The sequence below is a fragment of the Numenius arquata genome, chromosome 2 (genome assembly GCF_964106895.1).
Source record: "Numenius arquata chromosome 2, bNumArq3.hap1.1, whole genome shotgun sequence".
In the NCBI taxonomy this organism is placed as follows: Eukaryota; Metazoa; Chordata; class Aves; order Charadriiformes; family Scolopacidae; genus Numenius; species Numenius arquata.
In genome coordinates, this window is record NC_133577.1 from 69521131 (window position 1) to 69540103 (window position 18973).

Consider the following 18973-nt stretch of genomic DNA (forward strand, 5'->3'; position numbering starts at 1 on the left):
CTTCTGACCTGGTGGCAGCGAGTCTGTGAAGTGGCTATCTGGCCATCTGCAGCCACATATGTCCAGGAGTATGTGTGCTGGAACGCACGTTGTACCTGAGCCTGGGAATCCCTTGCTCCCAGCTGAACGCTGTATATTTAGAGTTAGTTCACCACACTCACGCTCGTTCACACACTCATACATGCACACAGACACACACAAATTACAGCTGTATCTTTCAAAGACTATCTTCTCCTGCATTTAACCTCCTCAGCCACATTTTCTCTACGGTTAACAATTAGCAGAGCTGCGCTTACACAACCCAGTGCCAGGCAATTACAGCAGTTTCTGGCAGGAGAAACAGACGTTCCTGAACCCAGGACAAGGCAGACAGTGAAAGAGGAATGTGTCTCACTTATTTGAAGATGAAAAACCTCTGTAATTGAAACTCCGTTTGCCAAAGGTGAGCTCTGGTGACGTGTTTGCCCACTGTCAAGGTTGAATTTCTCTGTTTATGCCCCAAGCACAGCAAGCACACGTGGCAGAGCGAGCCAGACCTCCATGGCCAGCCCAGAACATCTGTGCCCTCACCTAGATGGAGAAAAGGAATCCCTCCCTCAGCACTGAAAACAGCAGCAGGGTGCCAAGGTGCTGACAGGCTTTGGACATGTTGACTTGTCCATTAGAAATGGAACTGAAGTCACAAATTCATTTCATATAGATCGTTAAACAGCAACAAGACATTAAGGGTCACTAGCAACACAGACAGGATTCCAACTAGTGATCGAGGTTTCCTGCTATACCACCTGTTTGTACTGTCTCAGTGCAAGTCTATACTGTGCTACTCACCTCTACTGCTCACTTTGAAAACATACGGAACAAAACATATACTGGCAAACACTTGTGAGAGTATATCCCTCATGAATAATTAGCTTTAAGCAATAATTCTGCTTGCAACGTCTGAAGAGGGAATTAGCGCAGGCTATCAAGGGAGTTTGGGACAGAGAACACACTTAGAAAACAAGTATTTTTAAAGATTGCACGGTGTAACAAGCAGTGATTTCACTGTGATGGAAATAAACCCCTGGGGAATCATCTGAATGCAACAGAAGAACCATGGGAGGGAAATGGTATTTTGTTGTATGGAGTAACCATGCCGTGGGTAGCAAAGATGCTGTCATCCTTTACTGAAACCCTCATCATCCTCCAAAAACATACATCTTCTGTGGACAGGATGCTTAGGCTGGGTTGTATGCATATCTTCCCTTCCTATACTTTGGATCAAAGAAACATTTGAGGCAAACTGACCATCACTTTGAACCTTATACCTTGGGGGAAAAAAGGAGAAGGAGGACCAAAAGACAAGAAAATACATAGCACAAAAATGCTACAGGCAAACAGATGCATCTCCGCCCCAAGAGAAAATTATTCCTTTCTAACGCTCCTAATAAATTCATGTAATGTTTTGTAGACATTGAAAATATTCCAAAACATAGCTCAGTGTAAACAACAAGCTGGGTTTCCTCCTGCTCTTTAGCATTTCTCTTTGTTTACTCTCCATTTGAGGGTAGAAAAAGCCTACAAGTGAGCACTGCAAATGGTGTATTTTGGGACTGATGGGGTATTTGGTAGGGGAATGATGAAATACAGACATATGTAGCCTCCAATAAAATAATATGTACTTTGCCTGAGTCACCAGGGACAAACAAAAATTTTTAAAAATCCAGCATCTGCTTTATTAATACTTTTTATTTGTATGTGGAAAATAATCTGATACCATGGTGATGGGCAGATTATATTAAGCTTAGAGAGACAGACACATGAGAGAGACATTCTAGGGTGTGTCTGCTCTCACCTCCACTGCCTTTCTTGCTCCCAAACCCCACACCTCAGTAGAGAACCCCGTGGGAAACTGCCCTGGCAGTGCTTCAGGAAGCAATGCCCAGCCAGGCCAGTTCACCCATTGCAGGGAAAGGTACTTGGCTAGAGACGCCAGCTCCCATCTGTGAGCCCAAATGGCTCTTCTCAGCCTCTGCTCAGCTCAGGAGGGCCTGGCACATTCATTTGGTAAAAAACAGCCCTTACCTTTGGCAATCAGCTCCTCCAGCTCTTGGTCGAATCCTTGTCGGAGGCATTTCCTCCAGAGCCCCATGTTGGTCGAGTTGTACTGTCTGTTGCACTCGTCGACTGCGCTCATAGCAAAGATCTGCCTCCTGTTTCTTGCCAAGAGGAGTTTCCCTTCCCAGCGGTCCAACTTAGACCTGCTGGCCCTGAGAGGCAGGTTGTTGTTGGAGTTATAAATGAAGCCAGGATCATTTCTCTTAGTGGTGATGCTCTTGCACCTCTCTCTGTGCTTCCTGGCATCAGTTTCATACCAATGGTCAGAGCAGATTGCCACAGCCAGCATGCCCAGGGCACACAGAGCTAAAGAGAGGCCAGCATACAGCAGTAACCTTCCAGCAGCCATACCTCAGCTTCACAGAAACACCATGGACATCTTCACAACAGGCAAAGCCCTTGAGCGTGAGACCACGCAAAAAAACCTCCGGAGCAGCTGCTAGGTGTCACTTGGCAGAGACTGCCTCAAACATCCCCAACTCCCGTGGCTCACATCCACGCTGCAGAGGGATGCTGACAGCGCTACAAAGTTCTGCCCTGGAGGCAGTCCTGGAGTCTCATCTGCCTCTTCTCCTCTGCGGAAGAGACCTGGTGAGGAGAAACACAGCCTTCCACCTCGAACGGGAGCAAGCCAGCGACCCACCTATACAAAGATGTCCTGCTCCCCTCACCACAAGCACCCGAGCAAAAAGGGTTGATGGCTACTGTCTCCCCTGAAGCTGAAAGCTACGGCTGTTTGATCAGTCCATTAATCTCTTTCAATCTGGCCAGCTTGGAAATCCAGAAGAGATGGCTTTCAGATCAGCAGGCTCATGACAGCATCATCACAGGACAGAAAAGTTCAACAGCTAGAGATCTCCCGCTTGCAAGCAGCCGGGTATCCCGGCTTCAGGAATGGGTGACTTGCCTTTTCTTTTGTCAGTGGCTCAGCGAGAGCATCATCGTCTGGACGGTCGGTCGCTTGCTTGGGTTTAAAGCGGGGTCGAAGGGGAGGGAGCAAGAGGGGGGAGCAATCTGTTGTTGTTGCTGCTGCCGCTGCTGTTTTAAATCGTGGCTAAAATACAACCTCCCCGGCTGGATCTGGAACCGCAGGCATGCACAGGTCTCTCTCCCTTAGCAGACTTCGCTGACAGTCACTGACATCTTGGCTTCGGAAACACCTCGGCTTCTCTCTGCCAGCCTTGCCGTTCCCTCGCCCGCTTTTGTCGTCTGCGCTGTCATCCAGGCAGCGTAACGCCACGGCCCCTTCCCCGGAGCGCCCCGGCAGCCCTTCGGCTCTCCCTCCCGGCGAGCGCGGCGCCGACCCTCCCCGCTCCCCGGCCGGGAGAGGCGGCGGGGGCGAAACCCGCCGCGACCGCCCGCCTACCGCTAGGCAGCACTGGAAGCAGTCCTCGGCCCCAGCATCGTTTTGTTTTTCCACCACCACCACCCCCTTTTTCCGCTGGTATCTGAAAAAGCTTCCTTCGTCCCCGGCGCTGGGATGTGTTGTGCACAGTTTGCCTAACACGGCGGCACGTTAGCCATCTGCAAGATGAAGGCAGGCAGGCAGGGCTAGGGCTGGCTAAAAGGATGCTAAGGAATGGGGAGGGGAGGGAGGTCGGGGGAAATCAAACCAAAACAAACCGGGGGATGGGGATGGGGATGCGGGGCGGGGGAGGGGGGGGGGGGGAGGGGGAAGAGAGGGAGGCTACACACACCTTACACGGGGAGAGGAAAGCAGCCCCTAACAGTTGTCAACAGCTTTCGGTCTGCACCATTTCTCTGCCATATGGCCCGATCTCCACGTCGGAGCTGAGATTTTTAGCTCAGCAGCTTCATAGGAATCGTATCCTCAGCATCAGCAGTTATATATTCAGACATATTTTTCTTTCTCCTTAAATTTCCACTCCCTTTCTCTCTAATGGGAATAACTCACCCATCTTGTAGAGATCAAGTGCAACAGAAGGCGAGCTGGAGTCCCCAAGCTTTAGAAATCTCATTTCACCGTTTTTAACCCAAATAAGAGCGAATCCAATCTTCTGTACACCTGGGAATCTTTCCTTGTTCAAACACCGAGCCCTGCAGCCTTGGCTAAAGCCTACAGACAGAGCATACAGAGCGCTGAGCCAAAAGCCAGTGATGTCACCCATGCAACGTGAGACTCATTTCTTATTTCTCTAGCCTCCTTAAAGATAAACTGCACCACTTGCCAGGCAGGAAATGTCGAAGCCTTACTTTCTTAAGAGGGGAAAATGTAAAACCTGGATTTAGCTGGATCCTGCTCATTCTTGGTCACAAGCCCTTACATTGTGTCAACCAAATCCAAGACAAGCGGAGCTGTTTCTTACTGCACCAAAAAATCCCAACCAACTACATAACACAGAGAGTGAGCTCAAAAAAAAACCCTGGATTCAAGAGTTTCTGTGTGATCCAGAAAACTGAGGCCTCCAGACTCTGAACTGTACTGTTTAAAAAGGAAATAAGTGTGGCCATTTCCTCTCCATCAAAAAGCCCTGGATCCTGGTACACCCTGCTCTGTGAGTATCACAGCATCCTGGAGCTGGCAGAGGAACCCAGTTAGCCCCATCCAATATTTGGCTCCCACACATCAGCAACTCCAAAGCATGAAGAAAAAACAACGCAGTCACTCCTACTGCACCAAAAAGTCCACAGCCCAATGTCTCTCCACGGGCGAGTGCTGCAAAAATCTACATCCATGCTGGGTCCATGTAGCTTTTGGCCCCTGCAGCCTAAACTGTGTCATTTGAATAGAAAAGAAGGACAGCCTTTATTGGAACCACTGGGTTGGTGATAGCCCTTTGTCCCAAGAGGGGAGTACTGGGATTTTGCTAGCTTTCAACCCTAGCCACACAAATTGTACTTGCCCCAGTGGGGAGGGCAGAGGAGGGACCATAGTAGTTCTTCGTGTATCGGAAATACACACCTGGATTTTCTTGTGGACTACAGCTGCATCAGAAAGAAAGAAAGAAACAAATAAAAAAAAAAAACATGGCTGGATCCTACCAGGTTTTGGCCCCAAACTAAATTGTATCACCAAAAAAGGCAAGATGACTCCTTCCATTTCACCTGGCAAAACCAGGTCCCAAGTCAGCTGGGATTTCAGCTGTGCAAGGGCATCTTTCCCATTAAACCATTTTTGGTTTGAAATGTACTATAATGTCTAACCCCCTCACATGATTACTAAGCTTGCAAAGGAAAATTGATCATCCAAACCATAGCCATTGTGATCACCTGCATCCTCTGAAACAGCTCTATTGCAAAATTTCAATGTTATGTTATGAATATTAACTGTATCTTAAAAGCTCTGGTAAAGTTAATTGTTTTATTGAAACAAGGCACTGGTTTAAATTTTTTTTAGCAGTAACTTCCCTTTGTTGTTCATAATAAGGGCAAATATTTAAGCATCTAAGGCTTTTTTAAAACAGTTAAGCACAGGTGGATCCACTTCTATAAATGGATTTTTCGAGCAACTACATGTCAGTACATAAAAAGAATTCAATTTTATAGCGGGCTTGGAGCAGCCATACTTGTCTGTTCGGAGATAAACTTTAGAGGTCTGTGGTCAAAAAGCTGCTGGCTCCTATAAGAAGATGGCAAACAGGTTTCTTGCATTGCACCCACAGAGATGAGAGTGCACCTGGATTTCTTCATCAATTTTTAGCCTCAAGTCCCAAGCTGAAGGATGAGAACAGGAAAAAAGCCTAATGTTACCAAACGTGGGTTTTGGCTGATAGGATTGTTGGATTTTCAATTTAAGCACAACAGTTTGCTTCATTCATTCTCTATTTAGACTGAACTGGAAGACTGGGGGTAAGAGCAAAATGGAGGATCCAGCTGCTAGAGCTGTTTTTCTCATGATATTGGCCAAAGACATGTTAGGGGACAGGAAAATCACATAATGTAATCATACCTACATTTCTTTTCTAGTTAAACATTAGGATTACAGTCCAAAGAGCCAAGATTTGGTTGGACCCAGGTAGGTCCAGGTGCCAGGTTTTTCCTGTCATACTCCAAGGCAGCAAGAGAGTTTGGGACAGGGGGACTTTTGTACCTGGAGAAGCCAGACTTGTTCCCTCTTCTCATTCTTAAATATGGGTTTGAAAGCCAAACATTGGCATGAAGTTCCAGGTTTTCTCTTTTTCTCTGAAAAGGCATTTCAGTGGCAGTTTCTATGCATTTTTATTTTTTTTTGCTCACAACTGTAGCTTTATCAGATGGCAATCTATATCCTACTGCAAGTCACCTTAAATATATAAATGTAGGAGAGAGTGCTGGATTTCAGATGAGCTCTGCTTTAACTCTTAGAATTAAAGATTTCTCTCCCTCATCATCATTATCCCCTTCTTTTCAGGAGGGGCAGAATATTGCTTGCTGCAGGCGTTAGGAACCTTTCCTCTGTCTCTTCCCAGGATTATTACACACAGCCCCTTCTCAGCGCAAACAGATCATTATTAAATTCTCTTCCTCCCACCCCACCCCCGCCTCACCACAGGGGGAAAAAACAATTCTTGTCGATCTTCAGATGTATGTGAGCTGGGAGAAAGTCATTTTAAAAAAAGCCCTCCACGCACATTTGGGCACGCTACGTGGAAACCACTCCCTACAATGAATTAAGGGCATCTTGGCAAAAAGGCAGGTAATTCATGGGTCTTGAATGAATCGGGGAGGGAAAATGCTATTTCAGTAAAGGATTGAAAGCTGAGGCTTTCCTTTCTGCGGGTTATGATTTCAGCGATCCAGGGGGAAAGCTAAAGCACATGGGTGCACAGGAAAAATGTCTGAAGGTACGGGACAGAGAAGCGGAGCCGGGTGAGTCTGTTCAGAGCAAATTCCTTGTGACAAGCCGTGCGCTGCCTGCTAGACCTCACCACGGATGTTGTCTTACAGCGAGGGCCAGTCTCCTCTCCATTCCCTCCCAGGATTGTTTCCGCTTTCCTTAGCATTCCAGCTACCATCGCCCACTGTCTTCCAAGACGGCTTCAGACACCAAAGGAAAGAGAGCGCCTGTACCAAGGTACACACAGGCGGGGTGTTGGGTTAGGAGGGGGAAGGGCAGAGTTAATAGACAACCAATTGCAATTTGCTTTTCTTTGGGTTTTTTTTTACATCAAAATGACCTCCACCATATTTTTCTTCCTCCTCCTCCTTTTTTTTTTCTTTTAAAGAAAAAGAGTTCAGTGCCATCTAGTGGGGGAGGGGATTGAGCAAGGCAATGCACTTCCCACTTCTAGGGTTCTGTGCCGCTAACTCCGTTTATTCAAGAGGGAGAGATGATCCTCACTATTTCCCTTCTCTCTTTGTGATCTTCATTTCCCAAGAGGTGATGTTTAATTTACATGGACTCCAGCCTTCATCCTTTGTAACAAACCACCTACTGAAGCCAAAGGAACTCATACTAGTGCTGTATTACTTGGAGTAGCACCGGCCCTGGAGGCAGTTTGCTGCTCTAATTACAGGATTTCAAATACAAGACAGTAATCAAACCAAACACAGATATAACAAATTATATCTACTAATATTTTTTATCGTTCCAATGCACCTTGGGTACTGGTGTGGGTGAATCCTCAGCATGCCAGCCCTTCCACTAACACAGACGTAAAAGATGCTGCCTATCCCATAGAAGCATCTTACAGGAACTCCCACAAACACTCAACCCATCAGTCAAACAGATTTTGGGGTGTTCAGGTGAGTCAGAACCAAGCAGAGGCTCTATAAAGGAAGGTCTGGAACACAAAATGCCATATATAAGTTTGTCTTCTAAAACCCAGGCATCTAAACCAGTTTTAATATTCCTTCTATTATTTTTTTAATAAAGGCATTTTCAGAGGGAAATACCAGCCAGCTGCATAAACATGAGCTCGCCATACTCACAATCACACACAATGATATTGGGCAGACAGCTATATGCATGCTAGTGTTTAGTTGTGCACACACAAGTATTTAGCTGCACACACCAGCACTTACCTGGATGGCTTCTGCCTCCCCCCCGCCAACTCCCCAAAGGGATTTGTTTTGCGCTCTCCAAAAAAAACCAAAACATTTGGCTTGCAAAATTAAGCAAGTTACTAAATGCCAGATTTAAGATCACCTATGCAACATTAATTCTCCCCTTATGCAAACACATTATGATACAATCTTTAATTACACGATTTTTGTTTCCATGGGTCTCCTGCCTTTTTCAGCGCAAAGGATGGATGTTGTTCACTTAATGAACACTATTCAAATTTTCTCTTACCCTTATCATCCAATGTGTGGTGCATGTACTATTTACTGCAGAGCATCCAGATCTTGCATTGAATATAGAATGATTAATTTCCTCATGGGCTTGTCTATAGTGATGTTCTCGTTGTAGTGTTTGAGGGATTTTTTTTTTTTTACAAACATCAATGAATTTATCTTCTGAGCTCCCTGCTGAGGAACAGAGATAAAAGCCAATATTTTCAAACATGTCAGTGTATTTTGGGTGCTCAATTAAAGAAGCTTAGAACCAAAAATTTCAGAGTTCTTAGCACTTTCCTTCCTCAGAGAACAGTTCCCAGTCACCTTGCCTCTAGACACAGTGGGCAGTATTTCTACAAATTAGTGCTTGGGTGCCTGAAACTGGATACACAGAAAACAGAAACACATGGACAGTAGTTGGGAAGAATGTAATTTATGTGAGTCACCCAGCTTCATAATAGCAACTATCACAAAGAGTAAAATAAAATTCAATTTTCAATTTCAATTCAATTGCCTTAACTGTGTGACTGTGATTTTTCCTACCTGTATTCCTCTGCTAGGCTCCCTACACAGCCTCCAAACTCTTCACCAAACAGCCTCCATCTCAGGACTGCAGAGTCCCAGTTCATCCGTCATCTACCATGAATAGAAACAGAGTTTGTGTAGAAAGTAGGATTTGATCATGTATCTTACTTCATGAACACATGACACGAATGGTAACTAATGGACAATTTTTACTCTGGTGTTTTCTTAGGGTCTTGATTTAGTACCCTGAAGTTGTGATGAACCGGGGAAGCACACGTGAGCTGAGACAGAATTGATCAGGGGGTCAGGAGCTGAACGGAGTGTAGCATCAAGAGAACAGACTTGTTTTAGGAGGAAGCAAAAGGGATTGCTGGGCAGAAAGCGGGAAGCCATGTAGGTAAGCAGTCCTATATCATCTTTTTCAATAAAGCTGAGGGAATGGCCAACACTAAATCACCTCACACAGAGACAGGTAAAAGACAGTACCCAACTAAAAAGAACCACAGTATAATGTTGTTTTTCCAAAGACAAAACAAACAAAAAAATGACTGGGGCCTTTGCACTAAAATTGCTTCCTCCAGTGAAAACTTACTCTTTATTATTTAGCTGTCAGCTGTCAAAACTACATCACTGTTAACAACCTAAGGCTACACTGTGGACACAGCTAACTATGTATGATAACCACTGCTCTCATCAGAACATACCTCAGAATATTTTTAATCTTCTCACACAAAACAAGGATAAACTTTTTTTAAAGCAAATTATAATTAAATTTTCCCCCAAACTGCCCAACGTGGACATCATGCTTGGAAAATGTCAGCCCAAGCAGTTAAAGTTTAGCAAAACTATAAGCTACTGAAAACAAAGCCTGGTAGGCAAATTGAGTCAACTGAAGACATTATCCCTGCACCACCTCCACGCAGACTGAGTGTTTGTGGTCTCTGTGGTAAACTGTAGAATAATTTGGAACCTACCGCTCCACCTTTAAAGGTGTTGCCACAAGTTTTAGCTTCTTCAACCAGGTGGTAGGATCTAAATGTGTACGACGCTCACAGCTGAGCACTAAAGTAACTGAAGAAAGCCAGCCTTGTTCTTGTCTCTGTTGAGTCTTGAGTAAACAGTGAAGCTCTTGCAATGTCAGAGGAGCATCAAGAAAATATTTTAGAAAAATAAAAGGCCTAAGTTGCACATGTGTAAGTTTCTTAACAGAGGGAGTTCTGCTGGGCTAGGAAACAACTCAGCCAAAGCAAGCAACCTTTAGCCCTCTGGGCTACTTCAAAGTCATCTCCCTACACCAAAAAAATGCATCTTAGACCTTGCTTTTACAAGCTGAGATTCAGCTTCACTCTGGTGCACTCTGTGATCACAGCAGGCACTCTGTTAGGCCTCCTGCTTATTGTCTTGCCAACTTAGTAGTCAACATCTTCACATTCTACAGCTTCTCCTCTGAGTTGGACTTGGTTTCACTTAAACTCTCTCCCGCAGACCTGTTTCCCCAAATGCTTTGCTAAGAGGGCTACTGTTTCATACAGGGCCCCCCCAGGCTTCCCCCAGTTTACTTTAAGGTTACATCACATTAAGTGATGACATTGATCAGACACTGGAATAGGCTGCCCAGGGAGGTGGTTGAGTCACCATCCCTGAATGTGTTTAAGAGTCGTTTAGATGCAGTGCTGGGGGATATGGTGTAGGGGAGAACTTTGTAGAGTAGGGTTGATGGTTGGACTCAATGATCCCAAGGGTTCCATTCCAATCTGAATGATTCTATGATTCTATGATCATGCCCAGCCTCTTACCCTAAATCCTGCTGCAGAAAAAAGCCATCGCCTGCTGCAGTGATGAAGGTGACATTGCTCTGAATGCAGGAGTTGTACAGCAAGGTTACTTGCTGCCTAAAGCCAGCTACAAAAAGAAGATGGGTCTCCGACATCACCACCATTGGGCTCAGCTGAAAAACAGAGATATTACTTTTCATTAAAATTCATAGATCTTGCACCTTTTACAGAAATAGCAAGAAGAATCCAGGATGGCAGAGATGAGATATTAGGGCCAAAGAGTACTGACTCAGAGCAAAAACTCAGACTTCTGGCTGCCAATAATAAGCATATTTTGTAAAAAGTGACTTTTATTCTTAAAGCTACATCTAACACATTGATCTTCAATACATTAAATCCTGAATAATTCTGATTTTGCTGTAGTGCATCAATATTTAGTTCATATGGGCAGTCTAATACAAAGGTGCATCTGCAGTACTGGTATTTTGCTTGATGTGGAAAGTCACACTGCACAACCCTCCCTAAACGTGACAGATTTCAGAACCTTTTGTTCATTCCCAGAGAGATTTCTGGACATGGGTTCTATCAGCAGTGTTTTGTGAACTAATCCACTGAAAAGCAGAGCCACAGTCTTTGTAGACCAATAACACAGTCTTTGGTAATGAATGTATCAAATCTGTGATTGGCTCCCAGCTGCCAATTCAATTTGTTGCTTCTTATAGTCACAGAAGAACAACAAGGATTAGTTAAAAAATCAGAATTAATAGATCATAGAAGGAACTAGAAAGGAAACCAGTAAGCAAAAACCAAAAATAGTACCTGCTTAGAAAAACTATATTCTCTAAAAGGACTCCATTTTGGAACATGACTCAAAAGTAAGACCTCAATCTTAATTTATTTCATTTGGCTGTGAAGTCCTAGCACAGTAGATTCATTTAAAATCAAAAAAGAAAAATATGTATATACATTAACATTGTGCGTCTCTGTAAAAGCAGCTGACATCTAAGATGATAAGCTCTATTTAGCCATAAGTATGCTGCTGTCTTCAACAGTTTTGCATTTACCTCTCCTCATTTATTATCACCAACAATATTTGCATGAAAAGAAAGCATTTGGCTCTTCAGAGTTTGTTCACTCGTGCAGTTCATTTCCCCACCTGAAACTTTAGCACTGTGATATCGCAACTGGCTGTTGAGGAATTGATTAGATCACAAAGAGAGGATTAGAGCTCCAGGTGGGAAACACACAGCGGGAAGAGATGAATGCCTAAGCAAGAAGACCTATTTTCTATGCAATTGCTATTGGTTTGTTAGTCTTAACAAAGAGTAGAGGAAAGAGGAGGAAAGAAAATCTATACATTTCAGCAGAATTGCTACCAGTGCTCATTTTCTAAGACATGGCAGCAGCTCTTTAAGAACTATTCTTCTTCTGTCAACATTGAGTTGAAATCACAAGAGCAGTTAGTTTCACATGCCATTGTTATTTTTCATTGAAAATTGCAATCCAATATATTATACCACTCAATCTGATACACAAAATGTAGCATTTGCAGAAACCTACAGCTTGATGTCTCTCTTCTAGAGCACCTTCCCTAAGCTGGGCAAATCAAAGTGCTTTACAGCAACAATGTAGATACTTACAGTGCAGTGAATGGATGCAAACCCTGTAGGTGTAACGTGTTAGAGGGAAATACTTGTTTAGAATATGCAGCCAGGACAGTGAGTCGCTTTCCTCCCCACATATCTGGCTTAGGGCCAGAGCGATCTCTGCAGTCCTGTATTCAAGAAGATTTATGGCTGGAGACCCCACGCAGCAGCAGCTGACCATCTGCCAGTGACTCGCACGCCGGCAGCACCAGTGCTGGTTGTGAAGACCTCGTGGAAAGCTCAGTTCTGCAGGCACAGCCCTTGCTGCCATTTTCAGAAATCCTGTTGAGAGCAAAACCGACTCATTACTGAGGCAGACTGGGGCCACTCCAGCCAGGCTGGACACAGTTGGGTTTCGAAATTCAGTAGTAGTTAGCTGCTTGTCTGCTCAGATGATGGAAGAAGAGCACTCCAAAGCATCTCCAGCACTTCCATGAACCCCAGTGTAACAACAGCTCAGCAGGACAACATCTCTAAGATCATGGCAACAAACTTAGCCCTGTGTTGAATACGGTGTTAGCACTGAATACAACAGGGCCATTCATAGAGCAGGATTGAGCCTCAACCACTTAGGGCAAACAACAGACAACAAAAGGTCTTAACGCCTCCAGAGAGTAGTTTCTGCAGACTATCCACCACAGCAGGGAAAAATGAGGAGTTTGATATGCTTTCGACAATTATTTGGAGTATTCAATCATCTCCAACATAGTCATTATGCTCCTACTCTGAAGTTGCTCCAGTCAGAAGTGCTGTGCATTTATTCACCTTTGCTGGAAAGGCCTCAAGTATGTACCTACCAAACAAGAAGCAGTGGAGACTACTAAGCTTTAATGACCATACTCTGATTGCCCAACAGGTATGTTAAAGGGACTGACCTGCAAGAAGCTAATTCTCTTGATTGTTTCCAGAGAAATGGAGTAAGGAACATGATTTCCCAAGGACAAAAATGGAAAAAAAAGGAAATCTGGGACTCAAAGCCATAAAAAAGAAGGAATTTTTCACAGAAAAAAGGGAACAGATGCCCAGAGAGCGTGTGTAGGAGCTGGCTCGTTCAACCTGGGTACTGGCAAGGTCAGAAGCAAAAAAAACATTTGCAGCTCAACAGACAAGCACAAGCTGCAAGAAGAAAGATCCTGAATACTCCCCAAAACCTGCCTGCCAGACAGAAGAATGATCCCACAGGCTAAAGAAACTGAGGCTGGGAAGTGCATGCAAGATTAATTATGTTTCTCTAGGCAGGCAAATTCTGAAGCAAAGAGCAATGCTGATTACTAGTGCTGTGCAAGGTCGCTGCATGTATCCTGGGGCTACCCTGACATAATAAACAGCAGCCTCATGTCACCCACCAGGACTGGAGCAAAGAACTCCGAACTAAAACCAAATAATTATCTGTTTCTATGGATCTGCCTCCAAAATACTATGGAAGGAGGAAAGGCTGATCAATGATGTTCAGGTCTACAAAGAGTGCTACCAAGATGACTGGGTATCTGGAAGTCCAGCCAGATCTTGGAAAACCTGTTGACTTGCAAATAGAGGTATTCAGAAAGTGGGTATCTAGACTGCTCCCGATGACCTAATGATGTATCCTGTGGTCAGCATTGGTCGGGATACCCTAAAACAAGAAGGGACCTAACCCAGGAAAACACAGCGAGAAGTCTCCATTGGAATGCACTACAGAGATCAACAGGGATATACAAAATCAAAGTCTGCTGAAACTCAGGGCATCCAACAGCTCACAAACCCAAGAGGTCTAGATCCAAGACAGCATCTTGACAAGAGTTCAGCACACAGAAACAGAAAGATGAACTCAAACAGACCCAACCAATCTCCTTGGATTTTCTGTTTAAGAGATTGATGTCTTCCTGAAAATTTTATTGCTGAAACATTTTCATTCACTCTTTGTTTTTACACTTGGTCAAACAGAGTTAGAAATGGATAGCTGCTTTGACCCCATTTGAAAACCTTGGTGGATGTCCTTTCAGATGAATTCTGCAAGGAATGATGGAAGAGAAACTACAAGAGCTTTTATGATCAGTGAGCCAGACGTTTCCATTATTTCTTCTCTTTTCAGCTGATTCCATCATTTTAATATCTTTCCTCCCCCCCGCCCCTCCACAACACTTTGTTCTAGCCAAGAAAGATGCCACTTTGTTATTGTTGCCTTTAAAAGCTTTATATGTGTGTTGTTGGTAAAATAACAATAATACTTTTGTAGTATGTTTTTTTCACTAGGGGAAGCTAAAGGATTTTCTAAGAATCAATTATTCTTCACAACCCATTTCTGAAGCAGACATTATTATTCCCTGTTTACAGAGGGATGAAATGGCAGATAGGTTAATTAACTTGCTTAAGGTCATCCAGTGAGTTAGTAATGGAGCTACAAAAAAACAAGATTCAACAATTCTCATTCCCAGTCCCTTGATCTAACCACTAAAAAATACTCCTTCTCTTCAGTCTTAAGTACTTCACTTAAATCACCGATCATTTATTCTGACGTATTGTTGAACTACAAATTAGTCAGTCTAAATGACAAGCACATAGATGTGTGGCGATCTACAGCATCCTCCCCTCACTTGCCTCTTCAGTTTCATGCACCCCCTTCTATGTTGAACAGCTCGTCTGCCATTAAAAATGGATGTGCTACAGTTCTTCTGGAGAACTGTCAATACCATTGTAGGCATCAATCTGAGGGCATCACGAGGGAGAGGAAGAGCACTTGCTTTCCCTTCCCCAGGAGGTGAAAAGGCTGCCTCAACAGCCTAGCTCTCTGGGAAAGCAATAAGCTCAGGATGCCAACTGGCTTCGAAAAATAATTTCTATTTTTCTTTTATGGTGCACCTCCCTCCCAAGTGTTTCCAGTGTTAGATAGCTGGAGCAGCAGTATTTAATAGCTGCATCTTTGTAGATTTCACTCTGTAGCACCAGTTTGATGAGTTATTGTGAAGTCAAAATATCCTTCAAATGCCCACCCAAAGTCTGTCAGTCTTTTAATACAATACATTCTCTCCAAAGGGATTTGCACTGCTAGACATCTCCATGGCTCAGCATGAATCGCTGCGCAACAAAATACAATTGAAGTTCACCAATTAATCATGATCACATAAAAAATGAATAACAAATGTATTCTAAACACAGATGTAGCCAATGCAGTTTTACCAAATACTCAGAGGGTCCTTCTGCTTCACTCAGATGAATATGATTTTGTCCCCTCATGTCCATATTTGTAACAAGAAAATGTTAGAGATTATCTTACAGCATAAGATGATAGTTCTAAGCATAAAACTTAGGAGTGAAGTTGATTGCTGTGTCATACAGGGACAACTCAAGCGTCTCATTTCCAAGATCAAATGAAACAAGGTCAGACCCTTCTTTCCTCATAAGTGTCAGTAAACAAGCACCAATGAGCAAATACGCATCCTGACCTTTTTTTTTTTTTTTCTGAATATACCTTTGCCTTCTCAGGACAAACTCACTGCCGCTGAAATGTTGCTTTTTGTCAAAAATCTACCTTAAGGCTATTCAACATTCTGTTATAACTGAAATACATACAGAAGAGGAATTAACCAGATAAGTAATTCCAGATCACTGTTGATCAAATAAAATAATTCCAGATCAAATTACTGCTCTTTGTAAAAAGGTCTTCCGTGTACTTTATCATGAGGTCTCTTTCCCTTTTTTTTTTGCTGCTCTGCATGTGCTCCATGCATGTTTCTTCACTCCCTTGATTTCTTTCCTTCACAACAGTCCCCATGCTGAGAATGCCCACGTTGTCTCTGAGCCCCACACCAACTCACTCTCCTCTAACTCCTTTCTAGGATTTTACCTTTTTCACTCACCCAACTGCTACTGATTTTCTTCTAAATAATTCAAGTTCAAATACTTTGCTTTATTTACAACAAAAAGCTCACGAAGATGTAACAACATGCCCATAGAATTCCGCTCATCACAAGCCCGTTCCGGTTGTCAGCCTCTGCTGCTTCCTTCCATTCTCTGTTATTATCATCCCCTAGAGTGTCAAGTCTAATTTTGACTGTGAAAACCTCAGAGTGGGGATGTTCACTTTCTGTGTCCAAAAGACCTCCACACACACTTAAAGGCTACGTAAATAGCATTATGTTGGTCTGTTAAGAGAGGTGGCTTTGAACAGCCATCTGTATGCCACCAGCTCCAGGAACCAGAGGTCTGGCTCTTGTGCGCTCCATCTCCATAACCACCCCATCATTCTGCACTACCCTGAAGGTGGATGAGGTTCACAGGGATGAAGGAGTGGGACATAAATGTCTTCATCTCCTGTGACCTCCCCCACAGTGATAACTTAAAAAATCAGCAAAGAAATACCTTCTGTGACTACAGCGCAGTAATGAAGAGCTTGGACAGCAGTTCAACCATCAATCCTGAATGTTAAGCACCAGTAACTAAAACAGGGGTGCAGCTACCTGTATAGTGCTGATGGCAATTATTCCTGGGGATGCACATTGCAGGACTGTAGGCAGCCATACCTGCCTAACTTGTTCTCACAACACGCATCATCTCTGGGAGAGTGGCTTGGATAAAGTCCTCCACAGTGAAAACCACCACCCAGCGAGCTTAAACTCCTGAGCAGAACCTAAGGAGACACAGTCTCTCAAATGAGGTGCGTGTATTTGGATGTTATTGCATGGCTGACAGGAGAAACAATTGATTTTAGAGGAAAAAGGGCAGAAGAAATGAAATAATACATACCTGTCCATACACGTGTGCTTCCATCACACCAAAAAAGGTGGAGCTCCTCATGCTCACAGAGTTATAAATTTGTGCTCTTGCAAGGTTTGGCAACAACACTGTGTTTCTGAAGAGAAAAATCTTGCTGCTGCAACTCCTTCCTAGCGATCCAGAGCTGCGATGTTGAATAAAAAAGTCGGTTTGCCCACTGCCCTGACCAGCAACAGCCACAATTCTCACATCAGCCTAATCCACTAAACGTCTCTGCTCTGAAATTCAGCAGAGTAACTTTTGACAATCAGACACCAGGCTGATAATGTTGCTGGAACACAGAAATGGAACCAGAACCACACTTCGGCGTCCATTTTTAGGGAAATCAATAGTTTGAGGGAAACTAGAAGATGTTTTTCAATGGTCCATATGCCACTTCTCTGAGTTTGGGCAATATACAAGAAGTATTGGGTATTTTCATTGATGAGAAGAAATGAGACCAAACTGACATAATTACTGAAACAGGCAGGATAATTTACCAAAACAGAATACTAAAATATTTTGCCACAATCCTTTTAAACTAATAAAGAAAAGTGAAGATCTGAGAAGTTAACAGTACATAATAAACCACCATCATTATTTTAGAGATGCAGAGGCAGTAACTTGTCCCAATTAACCCTGTTGACGAGCAGTGAAACGGAGTGGAGATGGCTACAGAGAATCTGACCGCTTATTCCTCCAATGTGCAAAAAGCGTGCTCAGTTTGGAGCTGTATGAGGAAAAAGCCCCAAATAGCCAGCAGCCGTGTCTCATTAGAGTTTCTAAAACTTATTTTCTGTGACAGAAGTTATTCCAGTCTATATGGAATAAGTATTTTAGAACTCATAATGTTGAAACAATTTAATCAAGGGACAAAGAAGAGCTCGTTGCTTAGGAGGCAGCAATCACAATTTGATTATAATAAGCGAAAAAGGACAGTCCCAGCCAGGGAAACACCCTCCTACACACACAGAGACGCTTCAGAAAGACTGTCTCCATCAAGATGAAATGATGAGAAAAATACGGTTCAAAAATAGAGATAGAAATGTAAATGAGAATTTTTATGATCTTACTCCATAGTCTAGAAGTCATGATTGCATAATTAACAAAATGGCCAATTTTGGCTGAAGGACAATTTTGGCTCAGCAGCGGGATGAAGGAAATACTCAGAAGTTAAAAGCATAATGTAGACTTATGTGTACAGGCAAAAATACAGGAAAAATGTTCTGAAGTATGAAAAAAAGTGAGGACTACAGAAAAGGCATGAGTGATGCGACTACAGACAGGAAAGTGAGGAGTACAACAATGCTGAGGGGTATGACTAGATAGAGATGATAAAATAGCACAAAAGTGACAGAAATGGTAAAATTCTATTCCCACCTTAGAAAGATTAAGGAAAAGGCACTTTATAGTAAAAAAAAAAAAAAAAGCACTTTTCAGTCCATTAGTGAGTAACAAAGATGGTAAACAGCATCTACCAAAATAAACATTTTAAAATTAGGGTATCTAGGCAACTTTGGCATAACAATCCTTGAAGAAATGGCAAAAGAAATCTCAGGAATATGTTAATTTTAGTAAATCTTGGATTTGAAGGGAATTACACAAGATCATGCCAACATTCAAAAAGGGCAAGAGAAGTGAGCAGGGTGGCTAGGGCATGAGGCTGATCCACCCAGGGCAAGCATGGAAAAGGTGATAGAAAAGTTAATCAAAGGACTAAGAAATAACAATGTATTTAATGCTAGTTAATACATACTCTCCTAGAAAACAGATCCAGCCAATCAAACCCAGTTTCATTCACTGATGGCATTACACGTTTGCCTTATAAATGTAACCACCTAATTGTCATTCACTCAGATGTTTGCACAGAGCCTGACTTAGCACCTCCTGGCACTGATTAAAAATTAGCATAAATCGAGCACCGGGAATGATCAGATGAAGTGGGACTGGGAGGATCTGATGGCCTGCTAAAGGTGGTAG

The 18973-nt window shown here is 43.3% G+C and overlaps 1 protein-coding gene across 1 annotated transcript in view; it reads right to left on the reverse strand.

The window, feature by feature from the left end:
* TMEM178B (transmembrane protein 178B) overlaps positions 1-2446 on the reverse strand; it is a 226907-nt gene extending 224461 nt beyond the window's left edge. The window contains exon 1 of the mRNA XM_074169020.1: positions 2065-2446. Within this exon, the coding sequence (XP_074025121.1) occupies positions 2065-2446 (382 nt within the window). The remainder of the gene's footprint in view (positions 1-2064) is intronic.
* Positions 2447-18973: the final 16527 nt, after the last annotated feature.